The sequence below is a fragment of the Cupressus sempervirens genome, chromosome 1 (assembly GCF_028749045.1).
Source record: "Cupressus sempervirens isolate cs-2001-9-10 chromosome 1, ASM2874904v1, whole genome shotgun sequence".
Classification (NCBI taxonomy): Eukaryota; Viridiplantae; Streptophyta; class Pinopsida; order Cupressales; family Cupressaceae; genus Cupressus; species Cupressus sempervirens.
In genome coordinates this window covers 48,690,519-48,711,356 of record NC_143118.1, presented here as the reverse complement: position 1 = coordinate 48,711,356, position 20,838 = coordinate 48,690,519, and the positions used below count along the sequence as shown (strand labels likewise).

At 37.4% G+C, this 20,838-nt stretch overlaps 1 protein-coding gene across 1 annotated transcript in view; it reads left to right on the top strand.

Moving 5' to 3' along the window:
* LOC149576111 (lactate/malate dehydrogenase family protein) overlaps positions 1-20,838 on the top strand; it is a 134,136-nt gene that overhangs the window by 32,384 nt on the left and 80,914 nt on the right. The window contains exon 4 of the mRNA XM_089816349.1: positions 20,103-20,187. Within this exon, the coding sequence (XP_089672475.1) occupies positions 20,103-20,187 (85 nt within the window). The remainder of the gene's footprint in view (positions 1-20,102; positions 20,188-20,838) is intronic.

The window sequence follows — 20,838 nt, the reverse complement described above, 5'->3', positions numbered from 1 at the left end:
GTCCCCAACACTGAATAACCATACTGGGTCTCTATCCAACCCTGTCAGCCTACAAGACCCCATAATAAGTTGACTCACATGTCTCTGTTAGACTGAGCTAGAGTGGGGACATGACAGTCCTCCCCTCTCGGAGATGCTTGCCCACAAGCAACTGTAACGTAGGATGTTGTAAAATGCTCTCACCCTCCCAAGTGGCATCCTCTATGGGAAGATCTCTCCATCGAACCAAATACTCTCGAATCACCCGGCTTCTCAGCCGCCGTTCCCTCACCTCAAGAATCTCATTAGGGACCAAAATCAATTTACCTTCCTCATCCATAGGAGGTAATTCGGGTGAAACTATAATATGTTGTCCAAGGGCCTTTTTCAGGCAAGATACATGAAATACATTATGAACTTTGCTGCCATGTGGTAACTCAACCTCATATGCAACCTCTCCCACTCGCCTGAGTATCCTGTATGGACCATAAAAACGTGGTTTGAGCTTCTCAGCTCTCCCCCTTTTTAGGGTGCTCTGCCGATATTGTTGTAAACGCAGAAAAACCATATCATCCACCTCAAATGCCCTCTCAATCCTATGCCTGTCAGCGTACATCTTTTGCTGATTTTGGGCCTGCTGCAAATTCTCCCTAAGAGATCTCATGACATCCTGGTTCTCTTGTAACCAATCCTGAGCCAAGGGAACTCTACTGTCACCAAATACCAAATCAGTGAAAGATAATGCCTCATATCCATAGAGAGCTCTGAAAGGTGTCATGCCAATGGACATATGATGCGTAGTATTATAACAATACTCGCCCAAATGCAGCCAACGCACCCATGCTTTTTGCTGCCGTGACACATAGTTACGCAAATATCCCTCAACCCATTTGTTAACTATTTCTGTCTGCCCATCCGTTTGAGGGTGGTAACTAGTACTAGGTGTTAACAAAGTACTAGCTAGTGTAAAAAGTTCCTGCCAGAAGGAACTCATGAATCTGCTGTACCTATCACTCACAATGGTCTTGGGAAGACCATGAAGTCTAAACACCTCCCTGAAGAACAACTCAGCCACCTGCGATGCTGTAAAATCTAATGCAATGGGAAAGAAGTGGGCATACTTCGTTAGCCTATCCACAACAACATAGATGCAATCTTTCCCCTGAACACGAGGAAGACCTGTAATGAAATCCATGGAGATCCCTGTCCACTTCTGTTCCGGTATAGGCAAGGGCTGCAATAATCCCGCTGGGTAGGTATGCTCCGACTTGTTTTGCTGACAAGTCATACACTCACGGACATGGCGTAAAACATCATCTTTGAGGCCCTTCCAAGAGAATCTCTCACGTACCGCCCTGTAAGTCTTACCATATCCTGGGTGTCCGGCTGTAGGAATATCATGGAGAGCATGCAAAATTTGTTATTTCAACTGAGAACCCGGAACAAGGTAAACCCTGTCTTTATAGTAGATAATATCATCTACCACACTGTATCTGTCATCCACTATCAATCCCTCCATAATCTCACAAGCATGCTGATCTTTGGAGTATTCAACTAAAAGTTGAGCCTTCCAATCTGCTGAAATCTCGCTCAATGAACATAGGGCAGCCAATGAAGGTTTTCTAGAGAGTGCATCAGCCACAGTATTATTCTTCCCCTTTATGAATTCGATATCAAAGTCATAAGCCTGAATTTTGCTAACCCATTTTTGTTGTCGATCATTGAGCTCTGTTTGATTTAGGAAATACTTCAGACTGTTATGGTCTGTTCTCACCACAAATTTACTGCCAACAAGATACTGTCTGAACTTGGCTAGCGCATGCATAATAGCCAACATTTCCTTATCATAGGTAGAGTACAACTTTTCATTTTTTTGCAACTTCCTGCTCTCATAGGCAATGGGGTGTCTATTCTGCATCAACACCGCTCCTATACCCAAGCCTGACGCATCACACTCCAGGACAAATGGCTGCGAGAAATCAGGTAGTGCCAAAACGGGGCAAGTACTCATAACCTCCTTGAGTCTATCAAAGACCCCCTGTGCTTGTTCTGTCCATCTGAACGATCCTTTCTTTGTGAGATCTGTCAAAGGTGCTGCCAACTGTGAGAAACCCTTCACAAATCTTCTATAATAAGCACACAATCCAAGGAACCCTCGTAACTCAGTAATGTTCTGAGGAACAGGCCAATTTTGAATCGTCTGAATCTTCTCTTCATGCACCTTCACCCCCTCAACACTGATCACATGACCCAAATATAACACCTCCCCCAATCCAAACTCACATTTGGAAAGCTTAGCAAATAGAGACTGACTCTCCATATGCTAAGTACCTCCTCGAGATGTCTGAGATGGTCCTCCCAAGTACTGCTGTAAATCAATATGTCGTCAAAAAAAACTAGAACTGATTTCCTCAACTGCTTGTTGAAGATATGATTCATACAGGACTGGAAAGTAGCTGGTGCATTGGTAAGGCCAAAAGGCATTACCAGAAACTCATAGTGCCCATAGTGACAATGGAAGGTGGTCTTGTGTACATCCTCTGCTCGTACACTTATCTGATGATAACCTGAACGAAGATCAATCTTAGAGAAGTAGACAGCCCCATGTAACTCATCTAACAACTCATCAATGCGCTGAATGGGATATCTGTTTTTTATTGTCTTCTTGTTCAAAGCTCTGTAGTCTACACACATCCGTAGAGTCCCATCCTTCTTCTTAACAAGCACCATAGAAGAAGCAAAGGGGCTGGAACTAGGTCGAATGAAACCCATGTCCAATAGCTCATGAATAGTCTTCTCAATTTCATCCTTATAGGCTCTAGGATGACGGTATGGGGTAGTAATCACTGGCTTTGCTCCATCCTCCAACTCTATACCATGCTCAAACCCTCTATCTGGTGGCACTCCAGGAGGTATATCACCAAACACTCTATTGTGACGATCCATCACTGACTGAATGTCCACATGAAATACACGACCATCCTGAGATATGGGTGTTTTGGATTTAACCAAACAGTGTCTAGCCCAAAGCACATCATTATGCCTAAGGATGGTCTCCATCCTGCGAGAAGTCACCTCCCTGGGTCCACCATCTGACGCTGCCCTCAAAATCACCTTCTGCCCGCCAGAAAGAAACTCTAATTGCATACGGTGGTGATCAATAATGTAACGCCCAATACCCTGTAACCACTGCATGCCCAAAACCACATCATAATCTTCTATGGGAAGCACATAGAAGTCATCAGTCAAAGTATAATCTCCCATCTGAATACTAAGCTGTGGAATCCGCTTGGTACAACCCAAAATGGCACCATCAGCCACCTTCACTCCAAAACCACCAAACTCCTCGTACTGTAAGCCACGCCTCTCAACTAATTTTTGATCAATGAAGTTATGCGTAGCACCTGTGTCTACCAAACTGGTGATCCGCTTACCCTTAAGTGTACCTTTCAACTGGAAGGCATGAAACTTAGGATAACTGGAGAGGGTAGCCATAACTACTTTAGTTGATGCCACAGGCTCAGCGGTGTCTAACTCCAACTGTGTCAAAAACTGCTCAACATCCTCTGTATTATCCTCAATATCAGTATCAGGAACCTCCTCATCCCCTAACTCAGAAGTCACCTCAATCAAATGAACCTTTCCTTTACCCATGCAACGGTGTCCTAGTTCCCATGGTTCTTTGCAGGAAAAACACAACTTTTTCCTCCTCAATTCATTCCTCGTCTCCTGATTCATCCAAGGAGTTTTAGATGAGGTCCCTCCTTTGTTCTGTATCGTATTGGCCTTCTGTGTAGGCCGTGAATCTCTAAATGGTTTCTTATCTGCCTGATAAGAAGTGGGAACAGTATCCAATCTCAATGTCACATCAATAGCCTCCTTAAGAGTAGCTGGTTGGAAAGCATGTACCAATCCTTTTAGTCTATCCTGCAAACCCTCAATGAACAACATGACACTACGTTTCTAGGGCATATTCGGTACCATAACTGCAATATGCTGGAACTCATTAATATAGGCTTCTGCATGACCAGTTTGTTTAAGGTGAGCCAACTCCCTGTAATAAAGTTCTGTATCCTTACGGTCAAATCGTGCAATGAGTCACTCGGTGAACTCAGCATAGGAGTGAACTAAGGCGTGATCCTGGGTGACCAATCCATAGTGCCACCAATCATAGGCAATCCCCTCTAAATGCAACACAGCAAACTGAATAGCCTCACGCTCAGGCATGGGCCTCAATGAAAGGTATATGTCCAACTTGTGGACCCAAGCTCGTGCACTAGTGTCTCCTGAGCCATTATATGGGGCCAATGTAATCTTCCCAGTAGCTCTATTGAGGTCATAATTCTGCTGTTGTTGTGGTAGTCTATTACCACGATCTCCCCTGAACCTGGTTGTATCTCTACGCTGTGCACAATACTGGGGAAGAGGGAAGACATCCCTAACCTCAGGAGGTAGGGCTCTCCACTCAGCTGTGGCCGCCAAAACTGACTCCTGAAACCCCACTTCTGGTGGTTCCACCTGCGCTGGCCGTTCACCTGGTATGAATTGGGGAAGCAATGGCCTATTCGTAGTAGGTGTACGATGGCGATGCCTCCTACTGGAATGAAGGGAGCTCCCAACTGAAGAATGGGATTGATGGCTGCGCTGACTACCAGCCATTGAAACTGATCTACTTTGCCTGCCTCTGTGTCCACTCATCTCCAAACGCTCCAAGGTATCCTGTAACCTGTCTAGAGCCTGAGCGATCCTGGGCTGAGTAGTGAATAGGGTCCCCACCATCTCTCTTTCTTCTGCCTCTGTAGGCATGCCGTTGCCAGCAGCACCCTGTGCCTCACCCATAGCTAGTATCTGTGCGTCTCTGGCGACCTCTGCTTGCCACTGGTTTCTCCTGCGCTCGTAGAATCTGTGTATTTCTCCACCAGGATGCATAGATTTGTATTCAATCCACCAACTAGTGACTACCCAGATGCCGAAATCTGTTGTGACAATTTCTCACAAACCCTATAGGCTGGCAGGATGTAAGCTCTGATACCACTGAAAGATCCTTGATCGATCTCTGCTGCAAATCTGCCGTAGATTTATTTTATATTTTTGTTTTTTCCTGTTTATTAATGTTTTCTTGTAGAACTAGACGGAAATGCAGAAGAGTTTGTTTGTTTTTGTGTTTTTGATGATTATTCCACATAGAAATGAGAAGTAGCAAATGGCAAGAAAAGAGTCTGAAAATAAATAACAATATCTAGTAAAGTCAGAGTTGATACAAATTGTACCAGGCAGATCTTTGAATTATAGAGCCAAATAAAAGATCCAGTACATTTCCTCTAACAATGACGCCACAACTGGTTGATAAGATGCAAGAATCTGCTGCTGAGTAACCGATTTTTCTATGTATCCAAATGCTGCAAATGATAGAGTACAGCTGCAAGAAATGGCAGTGTACGGCTGCTAGAATTCACCTCCCATACACCAAAGAACATGCCCAACAAAACAAACTGTAGGCCCAAGCTGAAGTGATGTCTACCTTCCTCCTGAATACTGTTGAAACTACTGACAAACCAATACCCAATGCTGTTGAGGGTTACGTCCCAGCCAGCAATTACCCTGGGGTTTGCGTCCCAGAATGCAAATCGCTCAAGCAGAGCAAATCTGAAAAGAAGTGTTTGAAAAATATGCATAATCATGAGAAATGGCGCCCATCTCCTTATAACCCCTTGCAAAGCAATTCAAACCCTAAAGTGACCCCCAATTGGTGTTGGCTATAAAAAAATGAATTAAATCTTATTTTAAAGTGACCATGTCACTAGAAAATGACCTTTTCCACTATAGTAATAAATCCGTTCACCGAATTGCCCTGAGACCAAAGAGGAAGATTTAGAGAATTTCAAGACCTTTCCAACGAGCTATCATAACATGGGATACGCATCCAGATGAGGCCAAAATTCCCTTATTACTCCAAAATGACTATTAACTTGGCCTTATTTAAATATTAAACGCTAACTAAGGAAATATTAAAAATATAACCCAAATAGCCACAAACTGCCCAATTGACATCACAAACTATAAAATCATCCTGTCACCTGTCTGTGACTGAAGTCAGAAATCAAGGATCCATTGGCAGTCTCATCCCTAAAATCTAGGGATGCTCCTAAAATTTAGGAAACAAGCCCTATCCCTCTGAAACTGAACCCAAAGGGTCATCTCATGGAAACCCAGCCCTGGGCATGATCATACCTCCTAAAAAGTAGGAATGAACCCCATAAATGTAGGAACTACCTCCTAAAAACAAAGAACGTCACCCAACTGATCAATACCCACCAGAAAACCAAGTCCCCAACACTGAATAACCATACTGGGTCTCTATCCAACCCTGTCAGCCTACAAGACTCCATAATAAGCTGACTCACATGTCTCTGTTAGACTGAGCTATAGTGGGGACATGACACATCTAGACCTAAAAAATAGTGTAGTAGGCCTAGATCCTTCATTTCAAATTCAGCCACAAGATCTTGTTTGCATTTTCAATTAGATGATCTTCACCTTTTATTAATAAATCATCGACATAGAGAACAAAAATTAACATGTCACCTTTAGATATTTTGAAATATATGTTAGGATCAACTTCATTTTTGGAGTATCCTATTTTGGAGAGATAGCTATCTATCCTTTCATACTAAGCTCGTGGTGCTTGTTTAAGGCCATAAAGAGCTTTCTTTAGTTTACAGACATATAGGTTCTTGTCTTTTATATTGAAACCTTCAGGTTGTTTGATATATACTTCTTCATTAATAACACTATATAGAAATACGGTCTTGACATCCATTTGATGTACCTTCCATCCTTTGGATACTGTAATTGCAATAATTGTCCTAACTAAAATGTGTCGAGCGATTGGAGCACATGTTTCCTCATGATCAATACCTGCCTTTTGAGAAAAACCTCGTGCAACAAATCTTGCTTTATGTTTTTCAATACTACCATCTAAACCATACTTGATTTTGTATAAACACTTTGATGAGACAACTGATTTGTCTTTTGGCCTAAGTAGGATATCCCAAACATCATTTTGTAATAGGGATTGATATTCTTCGACCATAGCATCTTTCCATGCTTGACATGATAAAGCTTCTGCAACAGTTGATGGTTCAAATTTTGTAAGCTTATTTACTAGTGTAGTGTAGCATGATTTATTTCTGGTTTACTTACTCTCTCTAGAGATTTCATCCGGTTGAACATTGTTGTCCTGCATTTTGTCACCACAAAATGTAGGTAATAGTATGAAACTTTTCAACTTAGTTTCACAATTCTCGAAGTTTAGTTCATTATTTAAGTGGATAACATTGCTCAATCAATTGACCCCAATTGATAAAATGAATCTTTATGGAAGACTTTCATCAACTCTTTTTCGTTTTTTTGTTTGTCGATCCCATGATTGATTTTGAAAGCCTTCAACATCATTTTTTGCATTTTTTGAGTGTCTGTTTGTTGGTTTTTGGTCCTTTAGTTTTGTTCAACTCATTGATTTCGGTTTTCTCTTCGATTCAGTATATCTTAGGGCTTAATCAGAGTTGGAAATCAAAAGATATGACCATTTTAGAGCCCAAAATGTGGACATTTTTTATGCAACTGCACGAATTAAAAATATCGTTATATTTTTAAATCGACATTCACTTTTTGAAAAATATATTTTATGTTATGCTTTTAAGTTACTTTATCATTTTGATTTTTCACTTAAAATAACTATAGTGTGCTTTATGTTATATTTTTATGTTGAGTTACTTTTTGATTTTTCACTTAAGTGACTACATTAACTATATAATTTAATTTAATTTTTTATTTTTAAATCAAAATGCTATAGTAAATATTAGTTTTAAAATGATATTTGTACATTATATAGTAATTATGATAGTGTAAATATTATCTATGATCCATTTAATTAATATTTCATCAAAAATTAAATTGACACATGCTTAATTCATCACTTAAGTTGTGCAAACATGTCTACAAGCACATTTTCATCAAAAATATGCAGTTGCACCCAAAAGGTGCGATTCTGAATGAAAATGCATGTAAGTGCATAAAAAACATGCAAATGCATATTGCAAAAATATGCAAAGACACCAAAAAGGTGTGTTTTCCATTGAATGCATTTTTAAAACATGTCAATGACACCAAAAGGTGTGTTTTTCCTTGGAGGTTGGTTTTGAAAGTTTTAAAATGTGTGATGGCACTAAAAATGTGCGTTTGCCTATGAAACATGCATATGCATCTTAGAAACCCGTTTTTGGTCAAAATGCATATTTTTAAAACATGTCAATGCACCTAAAAGGTGCATTTGGTAAAAGGAAGCCCAAGACGTTTTTAAAACATGTCTATGCATCTCTAAAGTGCGTTTTGCTTATAACACATGCATTTGCATCCCAAAAACCCGTTTTTGAAGATTCAAAGGCAAAAAACTTGATGTTTTCTTCCTTCAAAAACACATTTTTCATCAAAAATGCTTAGATCTGCCCATATAATGGCTTGAACTCCATCACAAGAGGGGCATTTTTGAGTTTTAATGCTTATATATGCATTTGGGGGTCATGATTTTGCATATTCAAGAAAAAAATGACTCATATTTTTACATTTTTGAGCCACGTTTTTGTTAAAAACGCCCATATTTGGGGCCGTTTTGATCACTTTTTGGCTCAAATATAAGTTATTTTGAGGTTTTAGTCCATATATATTATAGTGAAGAATATTTTTTTGCGTTTAGATATCCAAAAAAGCTTCATTCATGTCTTTTATGAATCACGTTTTTGCTAAAAACGCCCAAAAAATTGGGGTTTAACCATTTTTTTGCATTTTGAAGCCACATTTTTTGCATTTGGATCTGTGTATTAACATTTGGGGAAGTAGTTTTTGCATTCACAAGTCAAAAACCATCAATTTGCACGCATTTTTTTAACCACGTTTTTGCAAAAACGGTTCATATTTTTGCATTAAAAAACCAGGTTTTTGTTAAATAAACTCAAAAATGGCAATTCAGCCCATACATTTGGATCAAGAGGGGTTGTTTTTGAGTTTTAATGCATGATACTGCCTTTGAAGGCTACGTTTTTGGCATTCTCATGTCAAATTTGACCCTTCATTGCTCATTAATATTTGTTGAATGCAAGTATGCAAGAAGTCAAAGGATTTGAGGGAGAATTGGTCTTCAAAATCTATAAATCTTATTATTTTGGCTCATAACCTCCAAGTAAGTGGACATTTTCAAACTTTCTCATCAAATTGTAATGTCCTCATTTTTAGTAGGTTGCTGTAGTTGGCCAGGTCAGTTCACCATCATGACCCTCGTGAGTTGACAATAGGATTCGAGGGTTTTAGTTGAGTGGTTATAGACTTTCCAACAGCCTATGGTATGTTTTGGCTCCATTTGAGGGACTTACCATTTATAGTAAGTCAATCCGTTGGTTCCGATGAGTTAAGTTGAGTTAGAGGAGTTTGAGGATGCTCACAGTTTTTATTCCGAGCTCCAAGAATTTTGGAGAGAGCGTCTATTTATAGTAAGTCATCCTGTCGTGTTCATTCATCATCTTTCATCATCAGGATCACTTTAGTGTTGTAAGATTTTGATTCAGATGCTTCTTCAATTGTTTTCACAAGATGAGTGAAGTATTAATATTATTCATCTAAATACACTTAGGTTGCTATTTTTGTTAGTGTTGTTGGTTGGTCACCTCAGTATAATAGCTCATTGGAACCGAGATGAAAAGTTTTAAATCATGGGAACAAGAAACAGTGGCCTTACATGTCAGATTTTGAAGTTATGGTGGAAAGGGTCATTTTCAGAGCCAAAAGCAATTAATAATTTAGTTCATAATGACACTTTATTATGTTTTAATGTTGTGTGTGGGAAGCTTCTTAAGTGAAGTTCATTTGGGAAACTTTGTGCCATTTGGAGATTATAAATATGAGCCCATTTGATGAGTAAAGCATCCAATTGATTATTTTCTTTTGTTGCTTGTGAAGAGTTTCTGAGTTTGCTGATTTCTTTGCCCTTGCTGAAGTATAAGGGTTTGGAATTAAGAAGTGCCTGGTAATTCACAGCTGAGGTATTGTGAATTAATTCTAAGAATTGTCTTAATTAAAGTATATTATTTCCCGACTATTATGTACTGTACTTGGGAATTTCATTGTGGTTGGAGAATTTGTGATTTGGAACGCCATTATTGTCCATTGTTTGGCATGGTTAAAGAGGAATGTACTGTGGTTGTCATCCCTATATTTGACAGAGATTTCAAACTTTGTGGAAGGATGCAATCAATTATTGGAGGGCAGCAATCAGGTTTTAGAGCACTTGCGATTATAAGCAAGGAGCATCTATTTTTGAACCTGTGAGTAAATTGGATTATTTCTTGAGAGTTACAATCCATTTTCATCTATTAGAAGTCAATTTTCAGGGTATAGCCTATTGAGGGTTTTTACACAAATTCTCTTTAAATAGGATGAAAACATTCATTTTTAAGTATTTGGAATTTCCCCAAATTCCAAATTTCAAATTGCACTAGAAAGCAACTTGTTTCTTGACATGTTTGAGTCTAAAACTAAAGGTCTGTGTTTGTTTGCTTGCTTTTTCGTTTTTCTTCTTTTGGAAGAAATTGCAAGTTCTTTCTCAAGAACTTGAGCATGTTTCACTTCACTCCACCTTCCACCTCTTCGTGCAAGTGCATCACTTCATTCCATATTCACCATTACATGCCAAGGCATATTGCATCCATTCCTTTCATATGCAATTACATGTAATTCGACTTTCCATGTCATGATACACTGCATTTCACCCTCCATCCGCACTTATATGTAATCTCATTCGTCTTTCCCACTTACATGTAATTCCATCCTTCATATGTTTTTACATGTAATCTCATCCTTCATATGCATTTACACGTAATCTCATTCTTCGAACCTCATTGCATGTCTGCATCAAGTCATGATTGCATTTAAATCACTTTACATGCGATTGCATCTTGAGAACCCGATTTTGGTAAAGGTCACTCTTTTAAACACCATAGTTATCATTTGCACATATCCATATGCATCCTAACTTGCATTCTCGGTCATACCCACAAAAATTCATCATTGCTCACATGTCATCCATCTTCCTAAGTCCCATTTTAGCCCTTCACATGTACTTTCCATATCACATCCAATTCATTACATATGTTCCATGAGTATCTAATTAATACTCCGCATATACTGTTCCTTAGAGTTCCATTTTGCCAATATTTTTATGGAAGTTAGAATCCATATCTTCCAATGATGGATTAAATCCCATTTAAACTTTCATGTTGCAGCAAGTCAAGATATGCCAGAATTTCTATAAAGAATGAAGACATCCAGTAAAGAAGGCGAGCTTCGAATCAAAAAAGCGCTAATTCATTTGGTCTCCATTTTCTCAAAGGTTGTCCGAGAATATGAGTACATGTAGGAAATTGTTAAGCACTTTGTTGAAAAAAAGAAGAAAAAAAGAAGTTAAAGGTGCTGATGGAAAGTTATTCCGAGTTTACATCCAGACACCGTCAAGAAGGTTTTCAAAGTGTTAGAGATTTCAGAATGTGCCAATCTACAAAGGAGAATTCACAACTTGAACAAAAAAAGCTTAATCACATCAAGTTTTCAAATAACAATGGACAATTCATCAAAGAGAGTCAGAGGTTATCAAAAGACGTAACACTATGATTATCAAGGTGAATGTAGTGGCACAAAATATAGGAACTCCCGATCTTGTTATCATCTAGGATTGCATCGCAAAGTACAAGGTCCTTTAGAACAATCCCTAGGATTGTTTCAATTCTCTTCTATCTTTCTTCTTCTTCTTCTTTTATGTTTGCAATTGAAGAGGATGTATTACATAAAAAATGTGTAATTACATATAATACGACTTACATGTGTAATGACATGGAATCCAATCATTTCTCTTGTTAGTTAGATTGGGTCAAAGTTGGTTGAGTTGCTCCCACTTTTTCTCCTTTTTCTCAACTCCTTTGCCTATATAAGGAGTGCCCCCTGTTGATTTGTGTTTTATGACCCACCAAACAGTAGAACAAAATACTGAAATATCTTATCCTCTCTTGAATAAAGTCTCGTGTATGCTAAGATTGCTAGAAGATCACACAATGACTTCAAGATTCCTTTAATGTCAGGTCTTGACTGTGGATAAGATCGGTGGTTGATGTGATTTGCTGAGGATCACAAGGGGCCTTACGTGTTTATTCAAATTCATTTCAAGCCATACTGGATGTGGGAGCTATCTTAAGGTTTTGCAATGAAGTACTTTTTTGGAGTTTTCACAAAATATGTAGAAATTCAATAAGAGAGGGTTTAGGAATTCTATTCTAATCCTAAGGGTAGTGATAACAACAAATAGTACTCTAGTGAACAAATTCCTCAATTTACCGAATTCCACTTCGCCAAGTTATACTACAACTACGCGTGAATTGGTGCAATCTTCAAGGGTTATGCCAAAGATTTTCATATCACCACATACACCATCATAAAGAACAATGTATACGAATGATGGAAGTTAAGCATATGCATGAAAGGGGTTCAGGCTAACATTACACAATGAGTTAGAATCACTAAAACGTCAAAAGTATGAACCAAAGGAATTCATCAATACACCATCATATTCTTCATTGTAATCACCACACATTAACTAGGCTAAACTTAATCTAATTGAAGAAATTTAAGAGAACAAGCAAGCACTAAGACACATCAAGTATTCACCAAGCTCCAATGAAAACTTTATTATCTCAGTAGCTCATGGAAACAATCTCATAAAAATCTCCCCTTACAAATGAGAAATGAGGCCGTTATATAGGTCCTTGATTACAATAGGTGGCCCGGATGATCACAATAACCGATGGCCAAGACCATGCCACATCAGCCCTAATTAGGGTTAGGGAAAAGGAAAGGAATCTACATTAATGCAACAAGGAATCCACTACTGTAGTGGGTAATAAATGGCCACTATGCATGCTCGTTTAGGAAGGAGTGGGGTGTAATAAATGACCCCTAAGAACACCCACTATGCACTAAATGCATCTATCCTTGATTCCCCCGCCTGAAGGAGCAAAATTGATCTAACACTGTTTCCAACTCCTCTGTACTGATGCTTGGTGCAGATTCTTGCTTGAATTCTAGAACTGCAATTGCTCCTTTTGCTTTTCCCAAGCTTTCATCCCAATTTGGTAGTAAGTCCTTAGTAGTGTGCATTGTATTTGAGAAGATGGAGAAGTTCTCAAAATCATCTCTTTCATAGACATTTAGTTGAAAGAATTCCTCTAACTTGACTTTTAGATTATCAGTTGTCATTTCTTCTTCCATCAATCTCTACGATAACAAGGATGCAATTGCGTTTTTTATTCCTTGTTTGATGTTGTCAACAATCTTCTTCCATTGAGTGGATTCCTTAGTGAAGCTCTCAAACATTTCCTTAGCTATGATCACTGCACTGTACCATCGAATAAAATCATAGACATCCCCCTTGTTGATAACTTGACCATTGATCAATTCTTGCTTTGGGGTCTCCATTAGATTCTAAATGTCAGCAATCACCTCTTCTTGGTAAATATGTTCATCCACCCATGATTCCTCCATGCACTGGATCCTAGAGAGTGCAGCTAATGCCCTATTGTGTACTTGCACTAATTCTTCTGCATGTTTGAAGGCTGCCTCTTGGATTCCTTGGACCCAAACCTTTGCACCTTGAGCAGTCCGCTTGATTCTGTCAATATCACCTACCACTTCAATGGAAACACCTGTTGGAGGGATAAATGATGGACCTTCCTCTCTTATTGGATGAGGCAAGTTATTGATGTACTGACGTAAGGCCCTAATTTCTCTTTTCTGTTTTTCGTACCCCTCTTCCACTTTCTTTAGCCTATCCTTCAAGCCTGTGTAGGGTCATCAAATTCTTCTAATATTTTCTCTAGGGAGGCCCGACCAAGATTTATTTCTGTAACATGATATTCATCTGGAGTAATCTGATTTTTGCCTTTGTCAACCATGGGAGTCGCAATCTGCAAGATTTTGGATCTTGATTCTCCTCTGATGAATTTAGCATATCTTCTTGCTTTCCCTTGCTCTTCCGATCAGTTTGATCGGTCCAAAATTTCTTGTAGTTCAGTTGCCGGATCAACCTCCCTTTGTTGACGCAATTGAATTCGTTGCCTCAACCATTCTGGAATGGGTATACTTTGGTCTCTCGGAATCACCAATTGCTCTTTCCTTTGGATTGCTTGAATGTTGATCTCCTCTTCACCTCCTGGACTATCCAATTTAATTAATTTCCATGTTTTAATGAAAAATCAAATTTCTTTCCAACTTTTCTCCAATATTTATTTTTTGGATTATTATTTAAACAACCAAATTAAATATCAATAAAACTAATATTTAATTTTCCATGTAAATCCAAAAAAATCTCCTTGAAAGAAAATCATTTTTTTTTCCTTTTTATGAATCCAACTTTTCCATTCTTTTGCCTTTTTTTATATTTCGATCGATTTTCTTTTCAAATTTGGGATTTTTCTCAAATTTCCCAATATTTCAACTTTTCATGATTTTTTATACTTTTTGAATTTTTCGCAAGATTTTGGATTTTCATCCTCAAGAATTTTGAATTTCCGCTAGATTTTGGATTCCAAACTTCTTTTTTCTTCCCTTCGGAATTTTTTGGGATGTCTTGGATTTTCACACTTTCCATGTTTTAACGATTTTTTCACATTTTTCAATTTTCCGAATTTTTGGAAAATTGGGTGATTTTTTATTATTATTATTTTTTTGAATTTTAAAATTATTTCAAGTTTTCCAAATTTTAATGATTTCTTCGAAACTTTTCTCGCCCCTTGGGATTTGAGTTCAAGGATTCCACTCCATACATAAAAAAAAGAATCGAAATTTTCTTCCATAATGTGCGGAGAGCAGGATTTTTCAAACTCATATGGGTTTTATCCATGTTGAAATAAATAAAAATCCTCCATTATGTGAAAAGTGCACTCAATAAAAGGTGTGCGTCGTAGTTTTAATATGGCTATGGATTATTTATCCGTGGGAGACATTCCATGGCCAACCCAAATGTGCGCTCCAAAATTTGTGAGAAGCGGGGTTTTTGTCGGACGAAGGATTTTGTCCACAAAATATTTCCACACCATCACGAACTCCCACTCCATGGAGTGTGGAAAGCGCACTTTTACAGCAGTCAAGGATTTTGGATTTGACCATTCCCTATGGATGGTTGACTTGCGCTCCGCCAAACAAGGAAATCCATGGATGATGACTTAGTTTGAAAAGCAGGGGGTCCCAGGCATGGGTAATGGTGCCTCTTGGTCACAACACCCCCCTCATTGTAAAAATCACCTTTAGTTGTATTCAAGAAAGCTCTGCCATACTTGTGCAAGCATAACTTTGATTGTGTAGTACGAATTTGGGAGAAAAGTGAATAAAAAGAAACAATTGAATTTGAAGGTTTGACTAGAAGCAATTGTGATAGAGCAAATTAGAAGCTTTGACTGTAATTCGTGCCTATTGTCTTTGATTCATGTTATTATTTTGTGCTCAATAATAGAGCATAGTGAGTTAAGAAGCAATCGGAGCTGAAGCTTTGACTGGGAGCGGTTGTGGTAATACATAGACTAGAACCTTTGACTGCAGCTTGTGTTACCAACTCAAATTCACGAAAAAATAGTTAGAATTTCCCTACTTCTGGAAGTCTTTATGCCCCAATGGTAGAGATTTTTCTTATAGAATAGAAATCATCTACTTCTGGAAGTCTTTACACCCCAATGGTAGTATTTTTTTTATAAATTAAATAAACAGGACTTAGAGCCAAATTGGTACACTTTCAGTTAGCCGTTGAGTTAGTGTTGGTTTATCAGTATCACCATTTTAAAATTTTAGATAGAAGTGTAGTTAGAGATTTCACCTTGCCCATTACTTGCTCCATGGGTAAGTGGATTCTTTCCTGAAAGTTAAGAGGAAAATATATTGGTAAAACCCTTTTACAAAATCTCTCAACTTCTTGCTTACCTTGAGTTGATCCAAGGAACGGTGAGAAGGGGGAGCCTTCTCTTTAAGGTAGGAGAGAATCTATCTCACATGCTGTGGTTGGTTATCCTATTTTGCAATTGGATTTTACCCAAAATTGTCAGTTACAAAATATCCACCCAACAAATTTTTTTTCCTTCAATTGTTTTCCTTGCCCATAGTGGCCTTTTCTTGATATTAGAGATGTTTGTATCTTCAGTGCTTGATAAAAGTTCATTTTCTTCTGATATGTTCTCCCTCTGATTTTCAATTCGTTGAGTTTTATCCAATTCTGTGATGGGCTCATCTTCTCTAGTTGTGGATAGTTTGAAGGCAGTGTCTTCTTTGAATTTGACATCTCTGCTAATTTGGACTGATCTTTGCCCAAGCATATAGACTCTATACCCTTTAGTGTTTTCACTGTATCTAACAAATATACCTTTCTTCCCGAATGGTTCCAACTTGGTTCTTTTTTCTTTAGGTATATGAATGTAAATGGGGCAACCAAATATTCTGAGATGACTTAGGTCAAGTTTAATTCTTGTAAGGCTTCTTCAGGGGTTATGTTTTCTAGGATTAAGTGTGAGCATCTGTTTTGAATATATACAACGTAGTATTAGTGGCCTTAGCCTAGAATCAGAAGTGTAAATTTTGATCATGTAACATGGCTTTTGTCGCTTCAACCATGGCTTTGTTTTTCATTTCTCCCACTCCATTCTCTTGAGGATTATAAGGTATAGTATACTCCCTCTTAATCCCAATAGAAGTGCATAAATCTTTGAAATTTTGAGAGGTGTATTTGCCTCCATTGTCTAATCTTAGAGTTTTTATTATCATCAACATTTGATTTTCCACAAGTGTTTTGAACTCTTTAAATTTCAATAGAACTTCATTTGATTTTTTGACTTTTAGGAAGGAAATCCAAGTTGTCCTAGAAAAGTCATTAATAAAGATTATGTAGTATGAGTATCCTCCTAAAGAGAGTGTTGGCATAGGTCTACATAAATTAGGGTGAACTAGTTCTAGTACTGATTTAGATTTGTGTTTACTTGCAGGAAAAGATCTTTTTACATTCTTTCCTAGAGCGCATCCTTTACAAATGCCTATATAGTTTGAATTTAAGTTAGGTGTTCCAATTTTGATTTTTTTTGTATTCGGTAGTGCACTGAATCCAAGATGTCCAAGTCTTCTATGCCATATTTCATTAGGGTTTGATACTTCATGATATAGGGTTTTCTTTTGAGTATTACATAGTTTATATAGAGTTCCATTTCTAGACCCTATGGTGATTGCATTTTTAATGTTATAATTTTTAGGCCAATACAACACTTTGTCTTCATTAAAGGTAACATGATACCCTTCATCTACAAGTCTTGAGATGGATAATAGATTCCTTTTTATGCCAGGCACAAAGAGAACATCTTTCAATTTTAGAGTGATCCTAGTTCTTAGTTGTATAGAACAAGTCTCAATCCCTTTTACTAGATAGGTGGAGTTATCTCCAATGGTGACTACTTCAGTGAGATAATTTTCAAAAGTTTCAAACTTATCTCTAAATCCTATTATATGATGAGATGCACCATTATCGATTATCCACACATTTTTGTTGGAATTCATCTCACTAGATAGAGCTAAGTAGAATAATAGATTTTCTTCCTTTTTAGCTTCGGCTATGGCGGCTAGAATTGTTTCCCTTTTTGGACATAATTTGCAAGTATGTCCAAATTTCTCACACTTGTCACATTGAACTTTAGAAGAGTCTTTCCTATTGTGATTATTGTTTCCTTTCCTTTGGTCATTTTTCTTCCCTTTATGTTTAAATTTCCTCTTCTTCCCTTTGTTATTAGAGGTTGAGAAAAGGGCTTGATTTTCTCCCTCTTGGTTTGAAATGATCCCTCTAGAAATTAGTCTTGATTCTTCTGAGGTGCAATCATTTTAAAGTTGATCAAAAGATGGTATTGAAGGTCTACTAACGACTTGGATAAATGCTTCTCAAGATATTGGTAGCCCTCTAGGTGCTATTATGGATAATTCTTGATCTTCAACTTTATTGCCAATAGAAGATAGTTGATTCTTTATTTCGGAAATTCTTCCAAAGTAGGACAAGATTGACTCTCCTTTATTCATTTTTATATTCATAAGTTGTTTTTTTAATGTGAGCAATCTGCTTGAGTTATTAATCTCAAATGTATCCTTAATTGTTTTAAATACTTCAACTGCTTTCTTGAGATTTGATATGGAAGGAAAAATGTGATCTTTTACTAAATGAACAATGATTTTTCTCACTTTATTATTTTGCCTTTTCCAAGTGGATTTCTCTACCTTGTCATCAAGTATTGTAGTTTCTTTTTCAATAAATGATTCTAATTCCAATTCTTCAAGGATTGTTGTAATTTGAATTTTCCATGAGAAGAAATTTGTTGCTCCTTCAAGCCTATCCTTGACTCTAACATTGCTTACCATGATGTCACTCTTATTTTGTTATTTTGAAAGTTTGTTTTAAGCAATTTAGCAATCTCTCTACCAATTAGGCTCTGATACGATGTTAAATATATAGATCAATTTGGTGGAGATCGAACTAACTTATGATAACAGCCTTGCAAAATTCGAAAAGGGCCGTTAGAAAATGAGATGATGAAATATGTCGGACAATCTTTTTTTATAGATCCTTCTATTTGATTGTTGGCCAAAAATCTTAATGATCTGTTTTGCATTAAATTTCGGGGGCACATGGAGTTTAATGATCAGAATTTCAATTAATGCAATGGTTTAAGGGGAAGAAAATACATCACCTACACCTTCTCCATGCAACTTGTTCCTCAACAAATTTGATCTTTTTGAAAATCCATTGCCTTAACTAGGAGAAGTAGAAATCTTATTTTCCCGAGATCGAATTTGGCTAAGGCATATGATTTCTATAGGGGTTTTGGAACTTCGGCTTCTGAGAGAACACACTTCGCCTTAGGCATTGAAGAAGAGCTTTTGCTTCTTTCCCGAACAATTTGATTTTACTTAGTTTTCTTCGTTGCGGGAATCCCATTTAAAAAACTTCGCCTCCGGGTGAAGGAGTGGAGTATAGGAGACTCCAAACTCTGTATTCTTTTGGCAACAATCTGGACTTGGAAACATTTTTTCTCAATTGAGGGGGGGAGGGAGGGGTGGGAAGCCTAAGACACTTCTAAGGGGAAGACGCAATTAAAACGAAGCAACCCATGTGCACACTTGACTTAGGAGTTTTCTACACAAAGCAAGTTGGGGAGAACCAATGTGCTGGGATTCCCAAAACCCGACTTAAGGGAAGAAGGGACTCCTGATGAGAAGCGACCCTTGCCAAAACCTAACTATGGACTTAGTCAATTTTGGAATATAGACTAAGTAACATAGTTTTCTTAGGGAGACTAAGGGGGAAGTTTGAAAAATAGGGCGACCAAAAATGGGTCAACACATATCTAGCTCAATGATTCACTTGACATATTTACCATCGTACATTGACTTTACCACATAGACTCTTCTAACCCCAATACAAGGTCATTCTGAATGATTTGACCCTCTAACAAGGAATGCATTTGTAAGGTTAGGGTTTTATTGAGTGCATTAAGAGGAGGGGTCTCACACTTTTAATGTTGTCTTATTTATGCTGTCTCTAAACAGATTTACTTTTGCTTTGTGTATGTAATATTGGTCAATTCTAGCTTCTATTTGGAAATTAAATGTTATAGTGTCTCTATCTATGTTAGGGTTTTTATATTCATAGTTACACTTTAATAAAAGTAATTAAGTTTTATAAAAATAAAACTATATTCTGTTTTCAAAATCATATCTGTTTGGTCACCATCTTCATTCTCAATGTTTGTTTCTGCTCAGGTTTAGAAACCGCAGTCCCCTCCTCCAACATGAATTTCTGGCAAGTTAAGAATAGTGATTAGATTAGTTTTTTAATTAAGCTTCAATAGTTAAGAACAACATATTTCTCTTGTCAAATTCCATTGGTGTCAAATTGTATCTCCATGTTATTTTACATATTCATTATTGCAAATATGATATTATGGTTTACTTTACAGATTGCCTCTGGGGAAGTTTTTGGACAAGACCAGCCAGTTGCATTGAACCTATTGGGATCTGAGAGATCATTCTCAGCTCTTGAAGGTAATTACTGCTTTTATGTAAAAGGCAAAAATCTTTTTGGATCCATTGTATATTTTGTATTCCTTGAAAGCTGATTTTTCTTTTAATATTTAGTTTTCTTTCCCTTTTTGTAACACGATCAATATCTGTCTGGTATAAAATTAATGGGAACTTAAGTACAGCTGAAGCTAACCTATCTTTGGTGAATTTAAAGAATTCTAACAAGTACATATAATTACCAATCTTTCAACATGTACCATATACAAAATTTATTGTAGAAGAATACAGTTTCTCAAAATTGTTAGAAGCTTACAATAATTGATTTGTTAATTATAGAAACTTAAATTAATCTACATTCCGTTCATGGTTAAAAACAGAACATAAAGTATCTTTATTGAAGGAGTAGCAATTGAGGTTTTGGAAGAGGTCTATGAATTAGATGTCTCTTTGTAAAGTACCTAGAATAAGTAGCTGAGATGACATGCTTTTTGGCTTTGTTTTTTTCAGATTTGTTCTTTCGGACTGCTTTTTCGGCTTTGCTTTTTCGCTTTTCTTTTTCGGACTGCTTTTTCGGATCTGCTTTTGCGGACTGCTTTTTCGCTTTGCTTTTTTGGATCCGCTGCGAAAACTGAAACCTTTCTTCTTGCAAACTAATGTCAAAAATTAGATGCA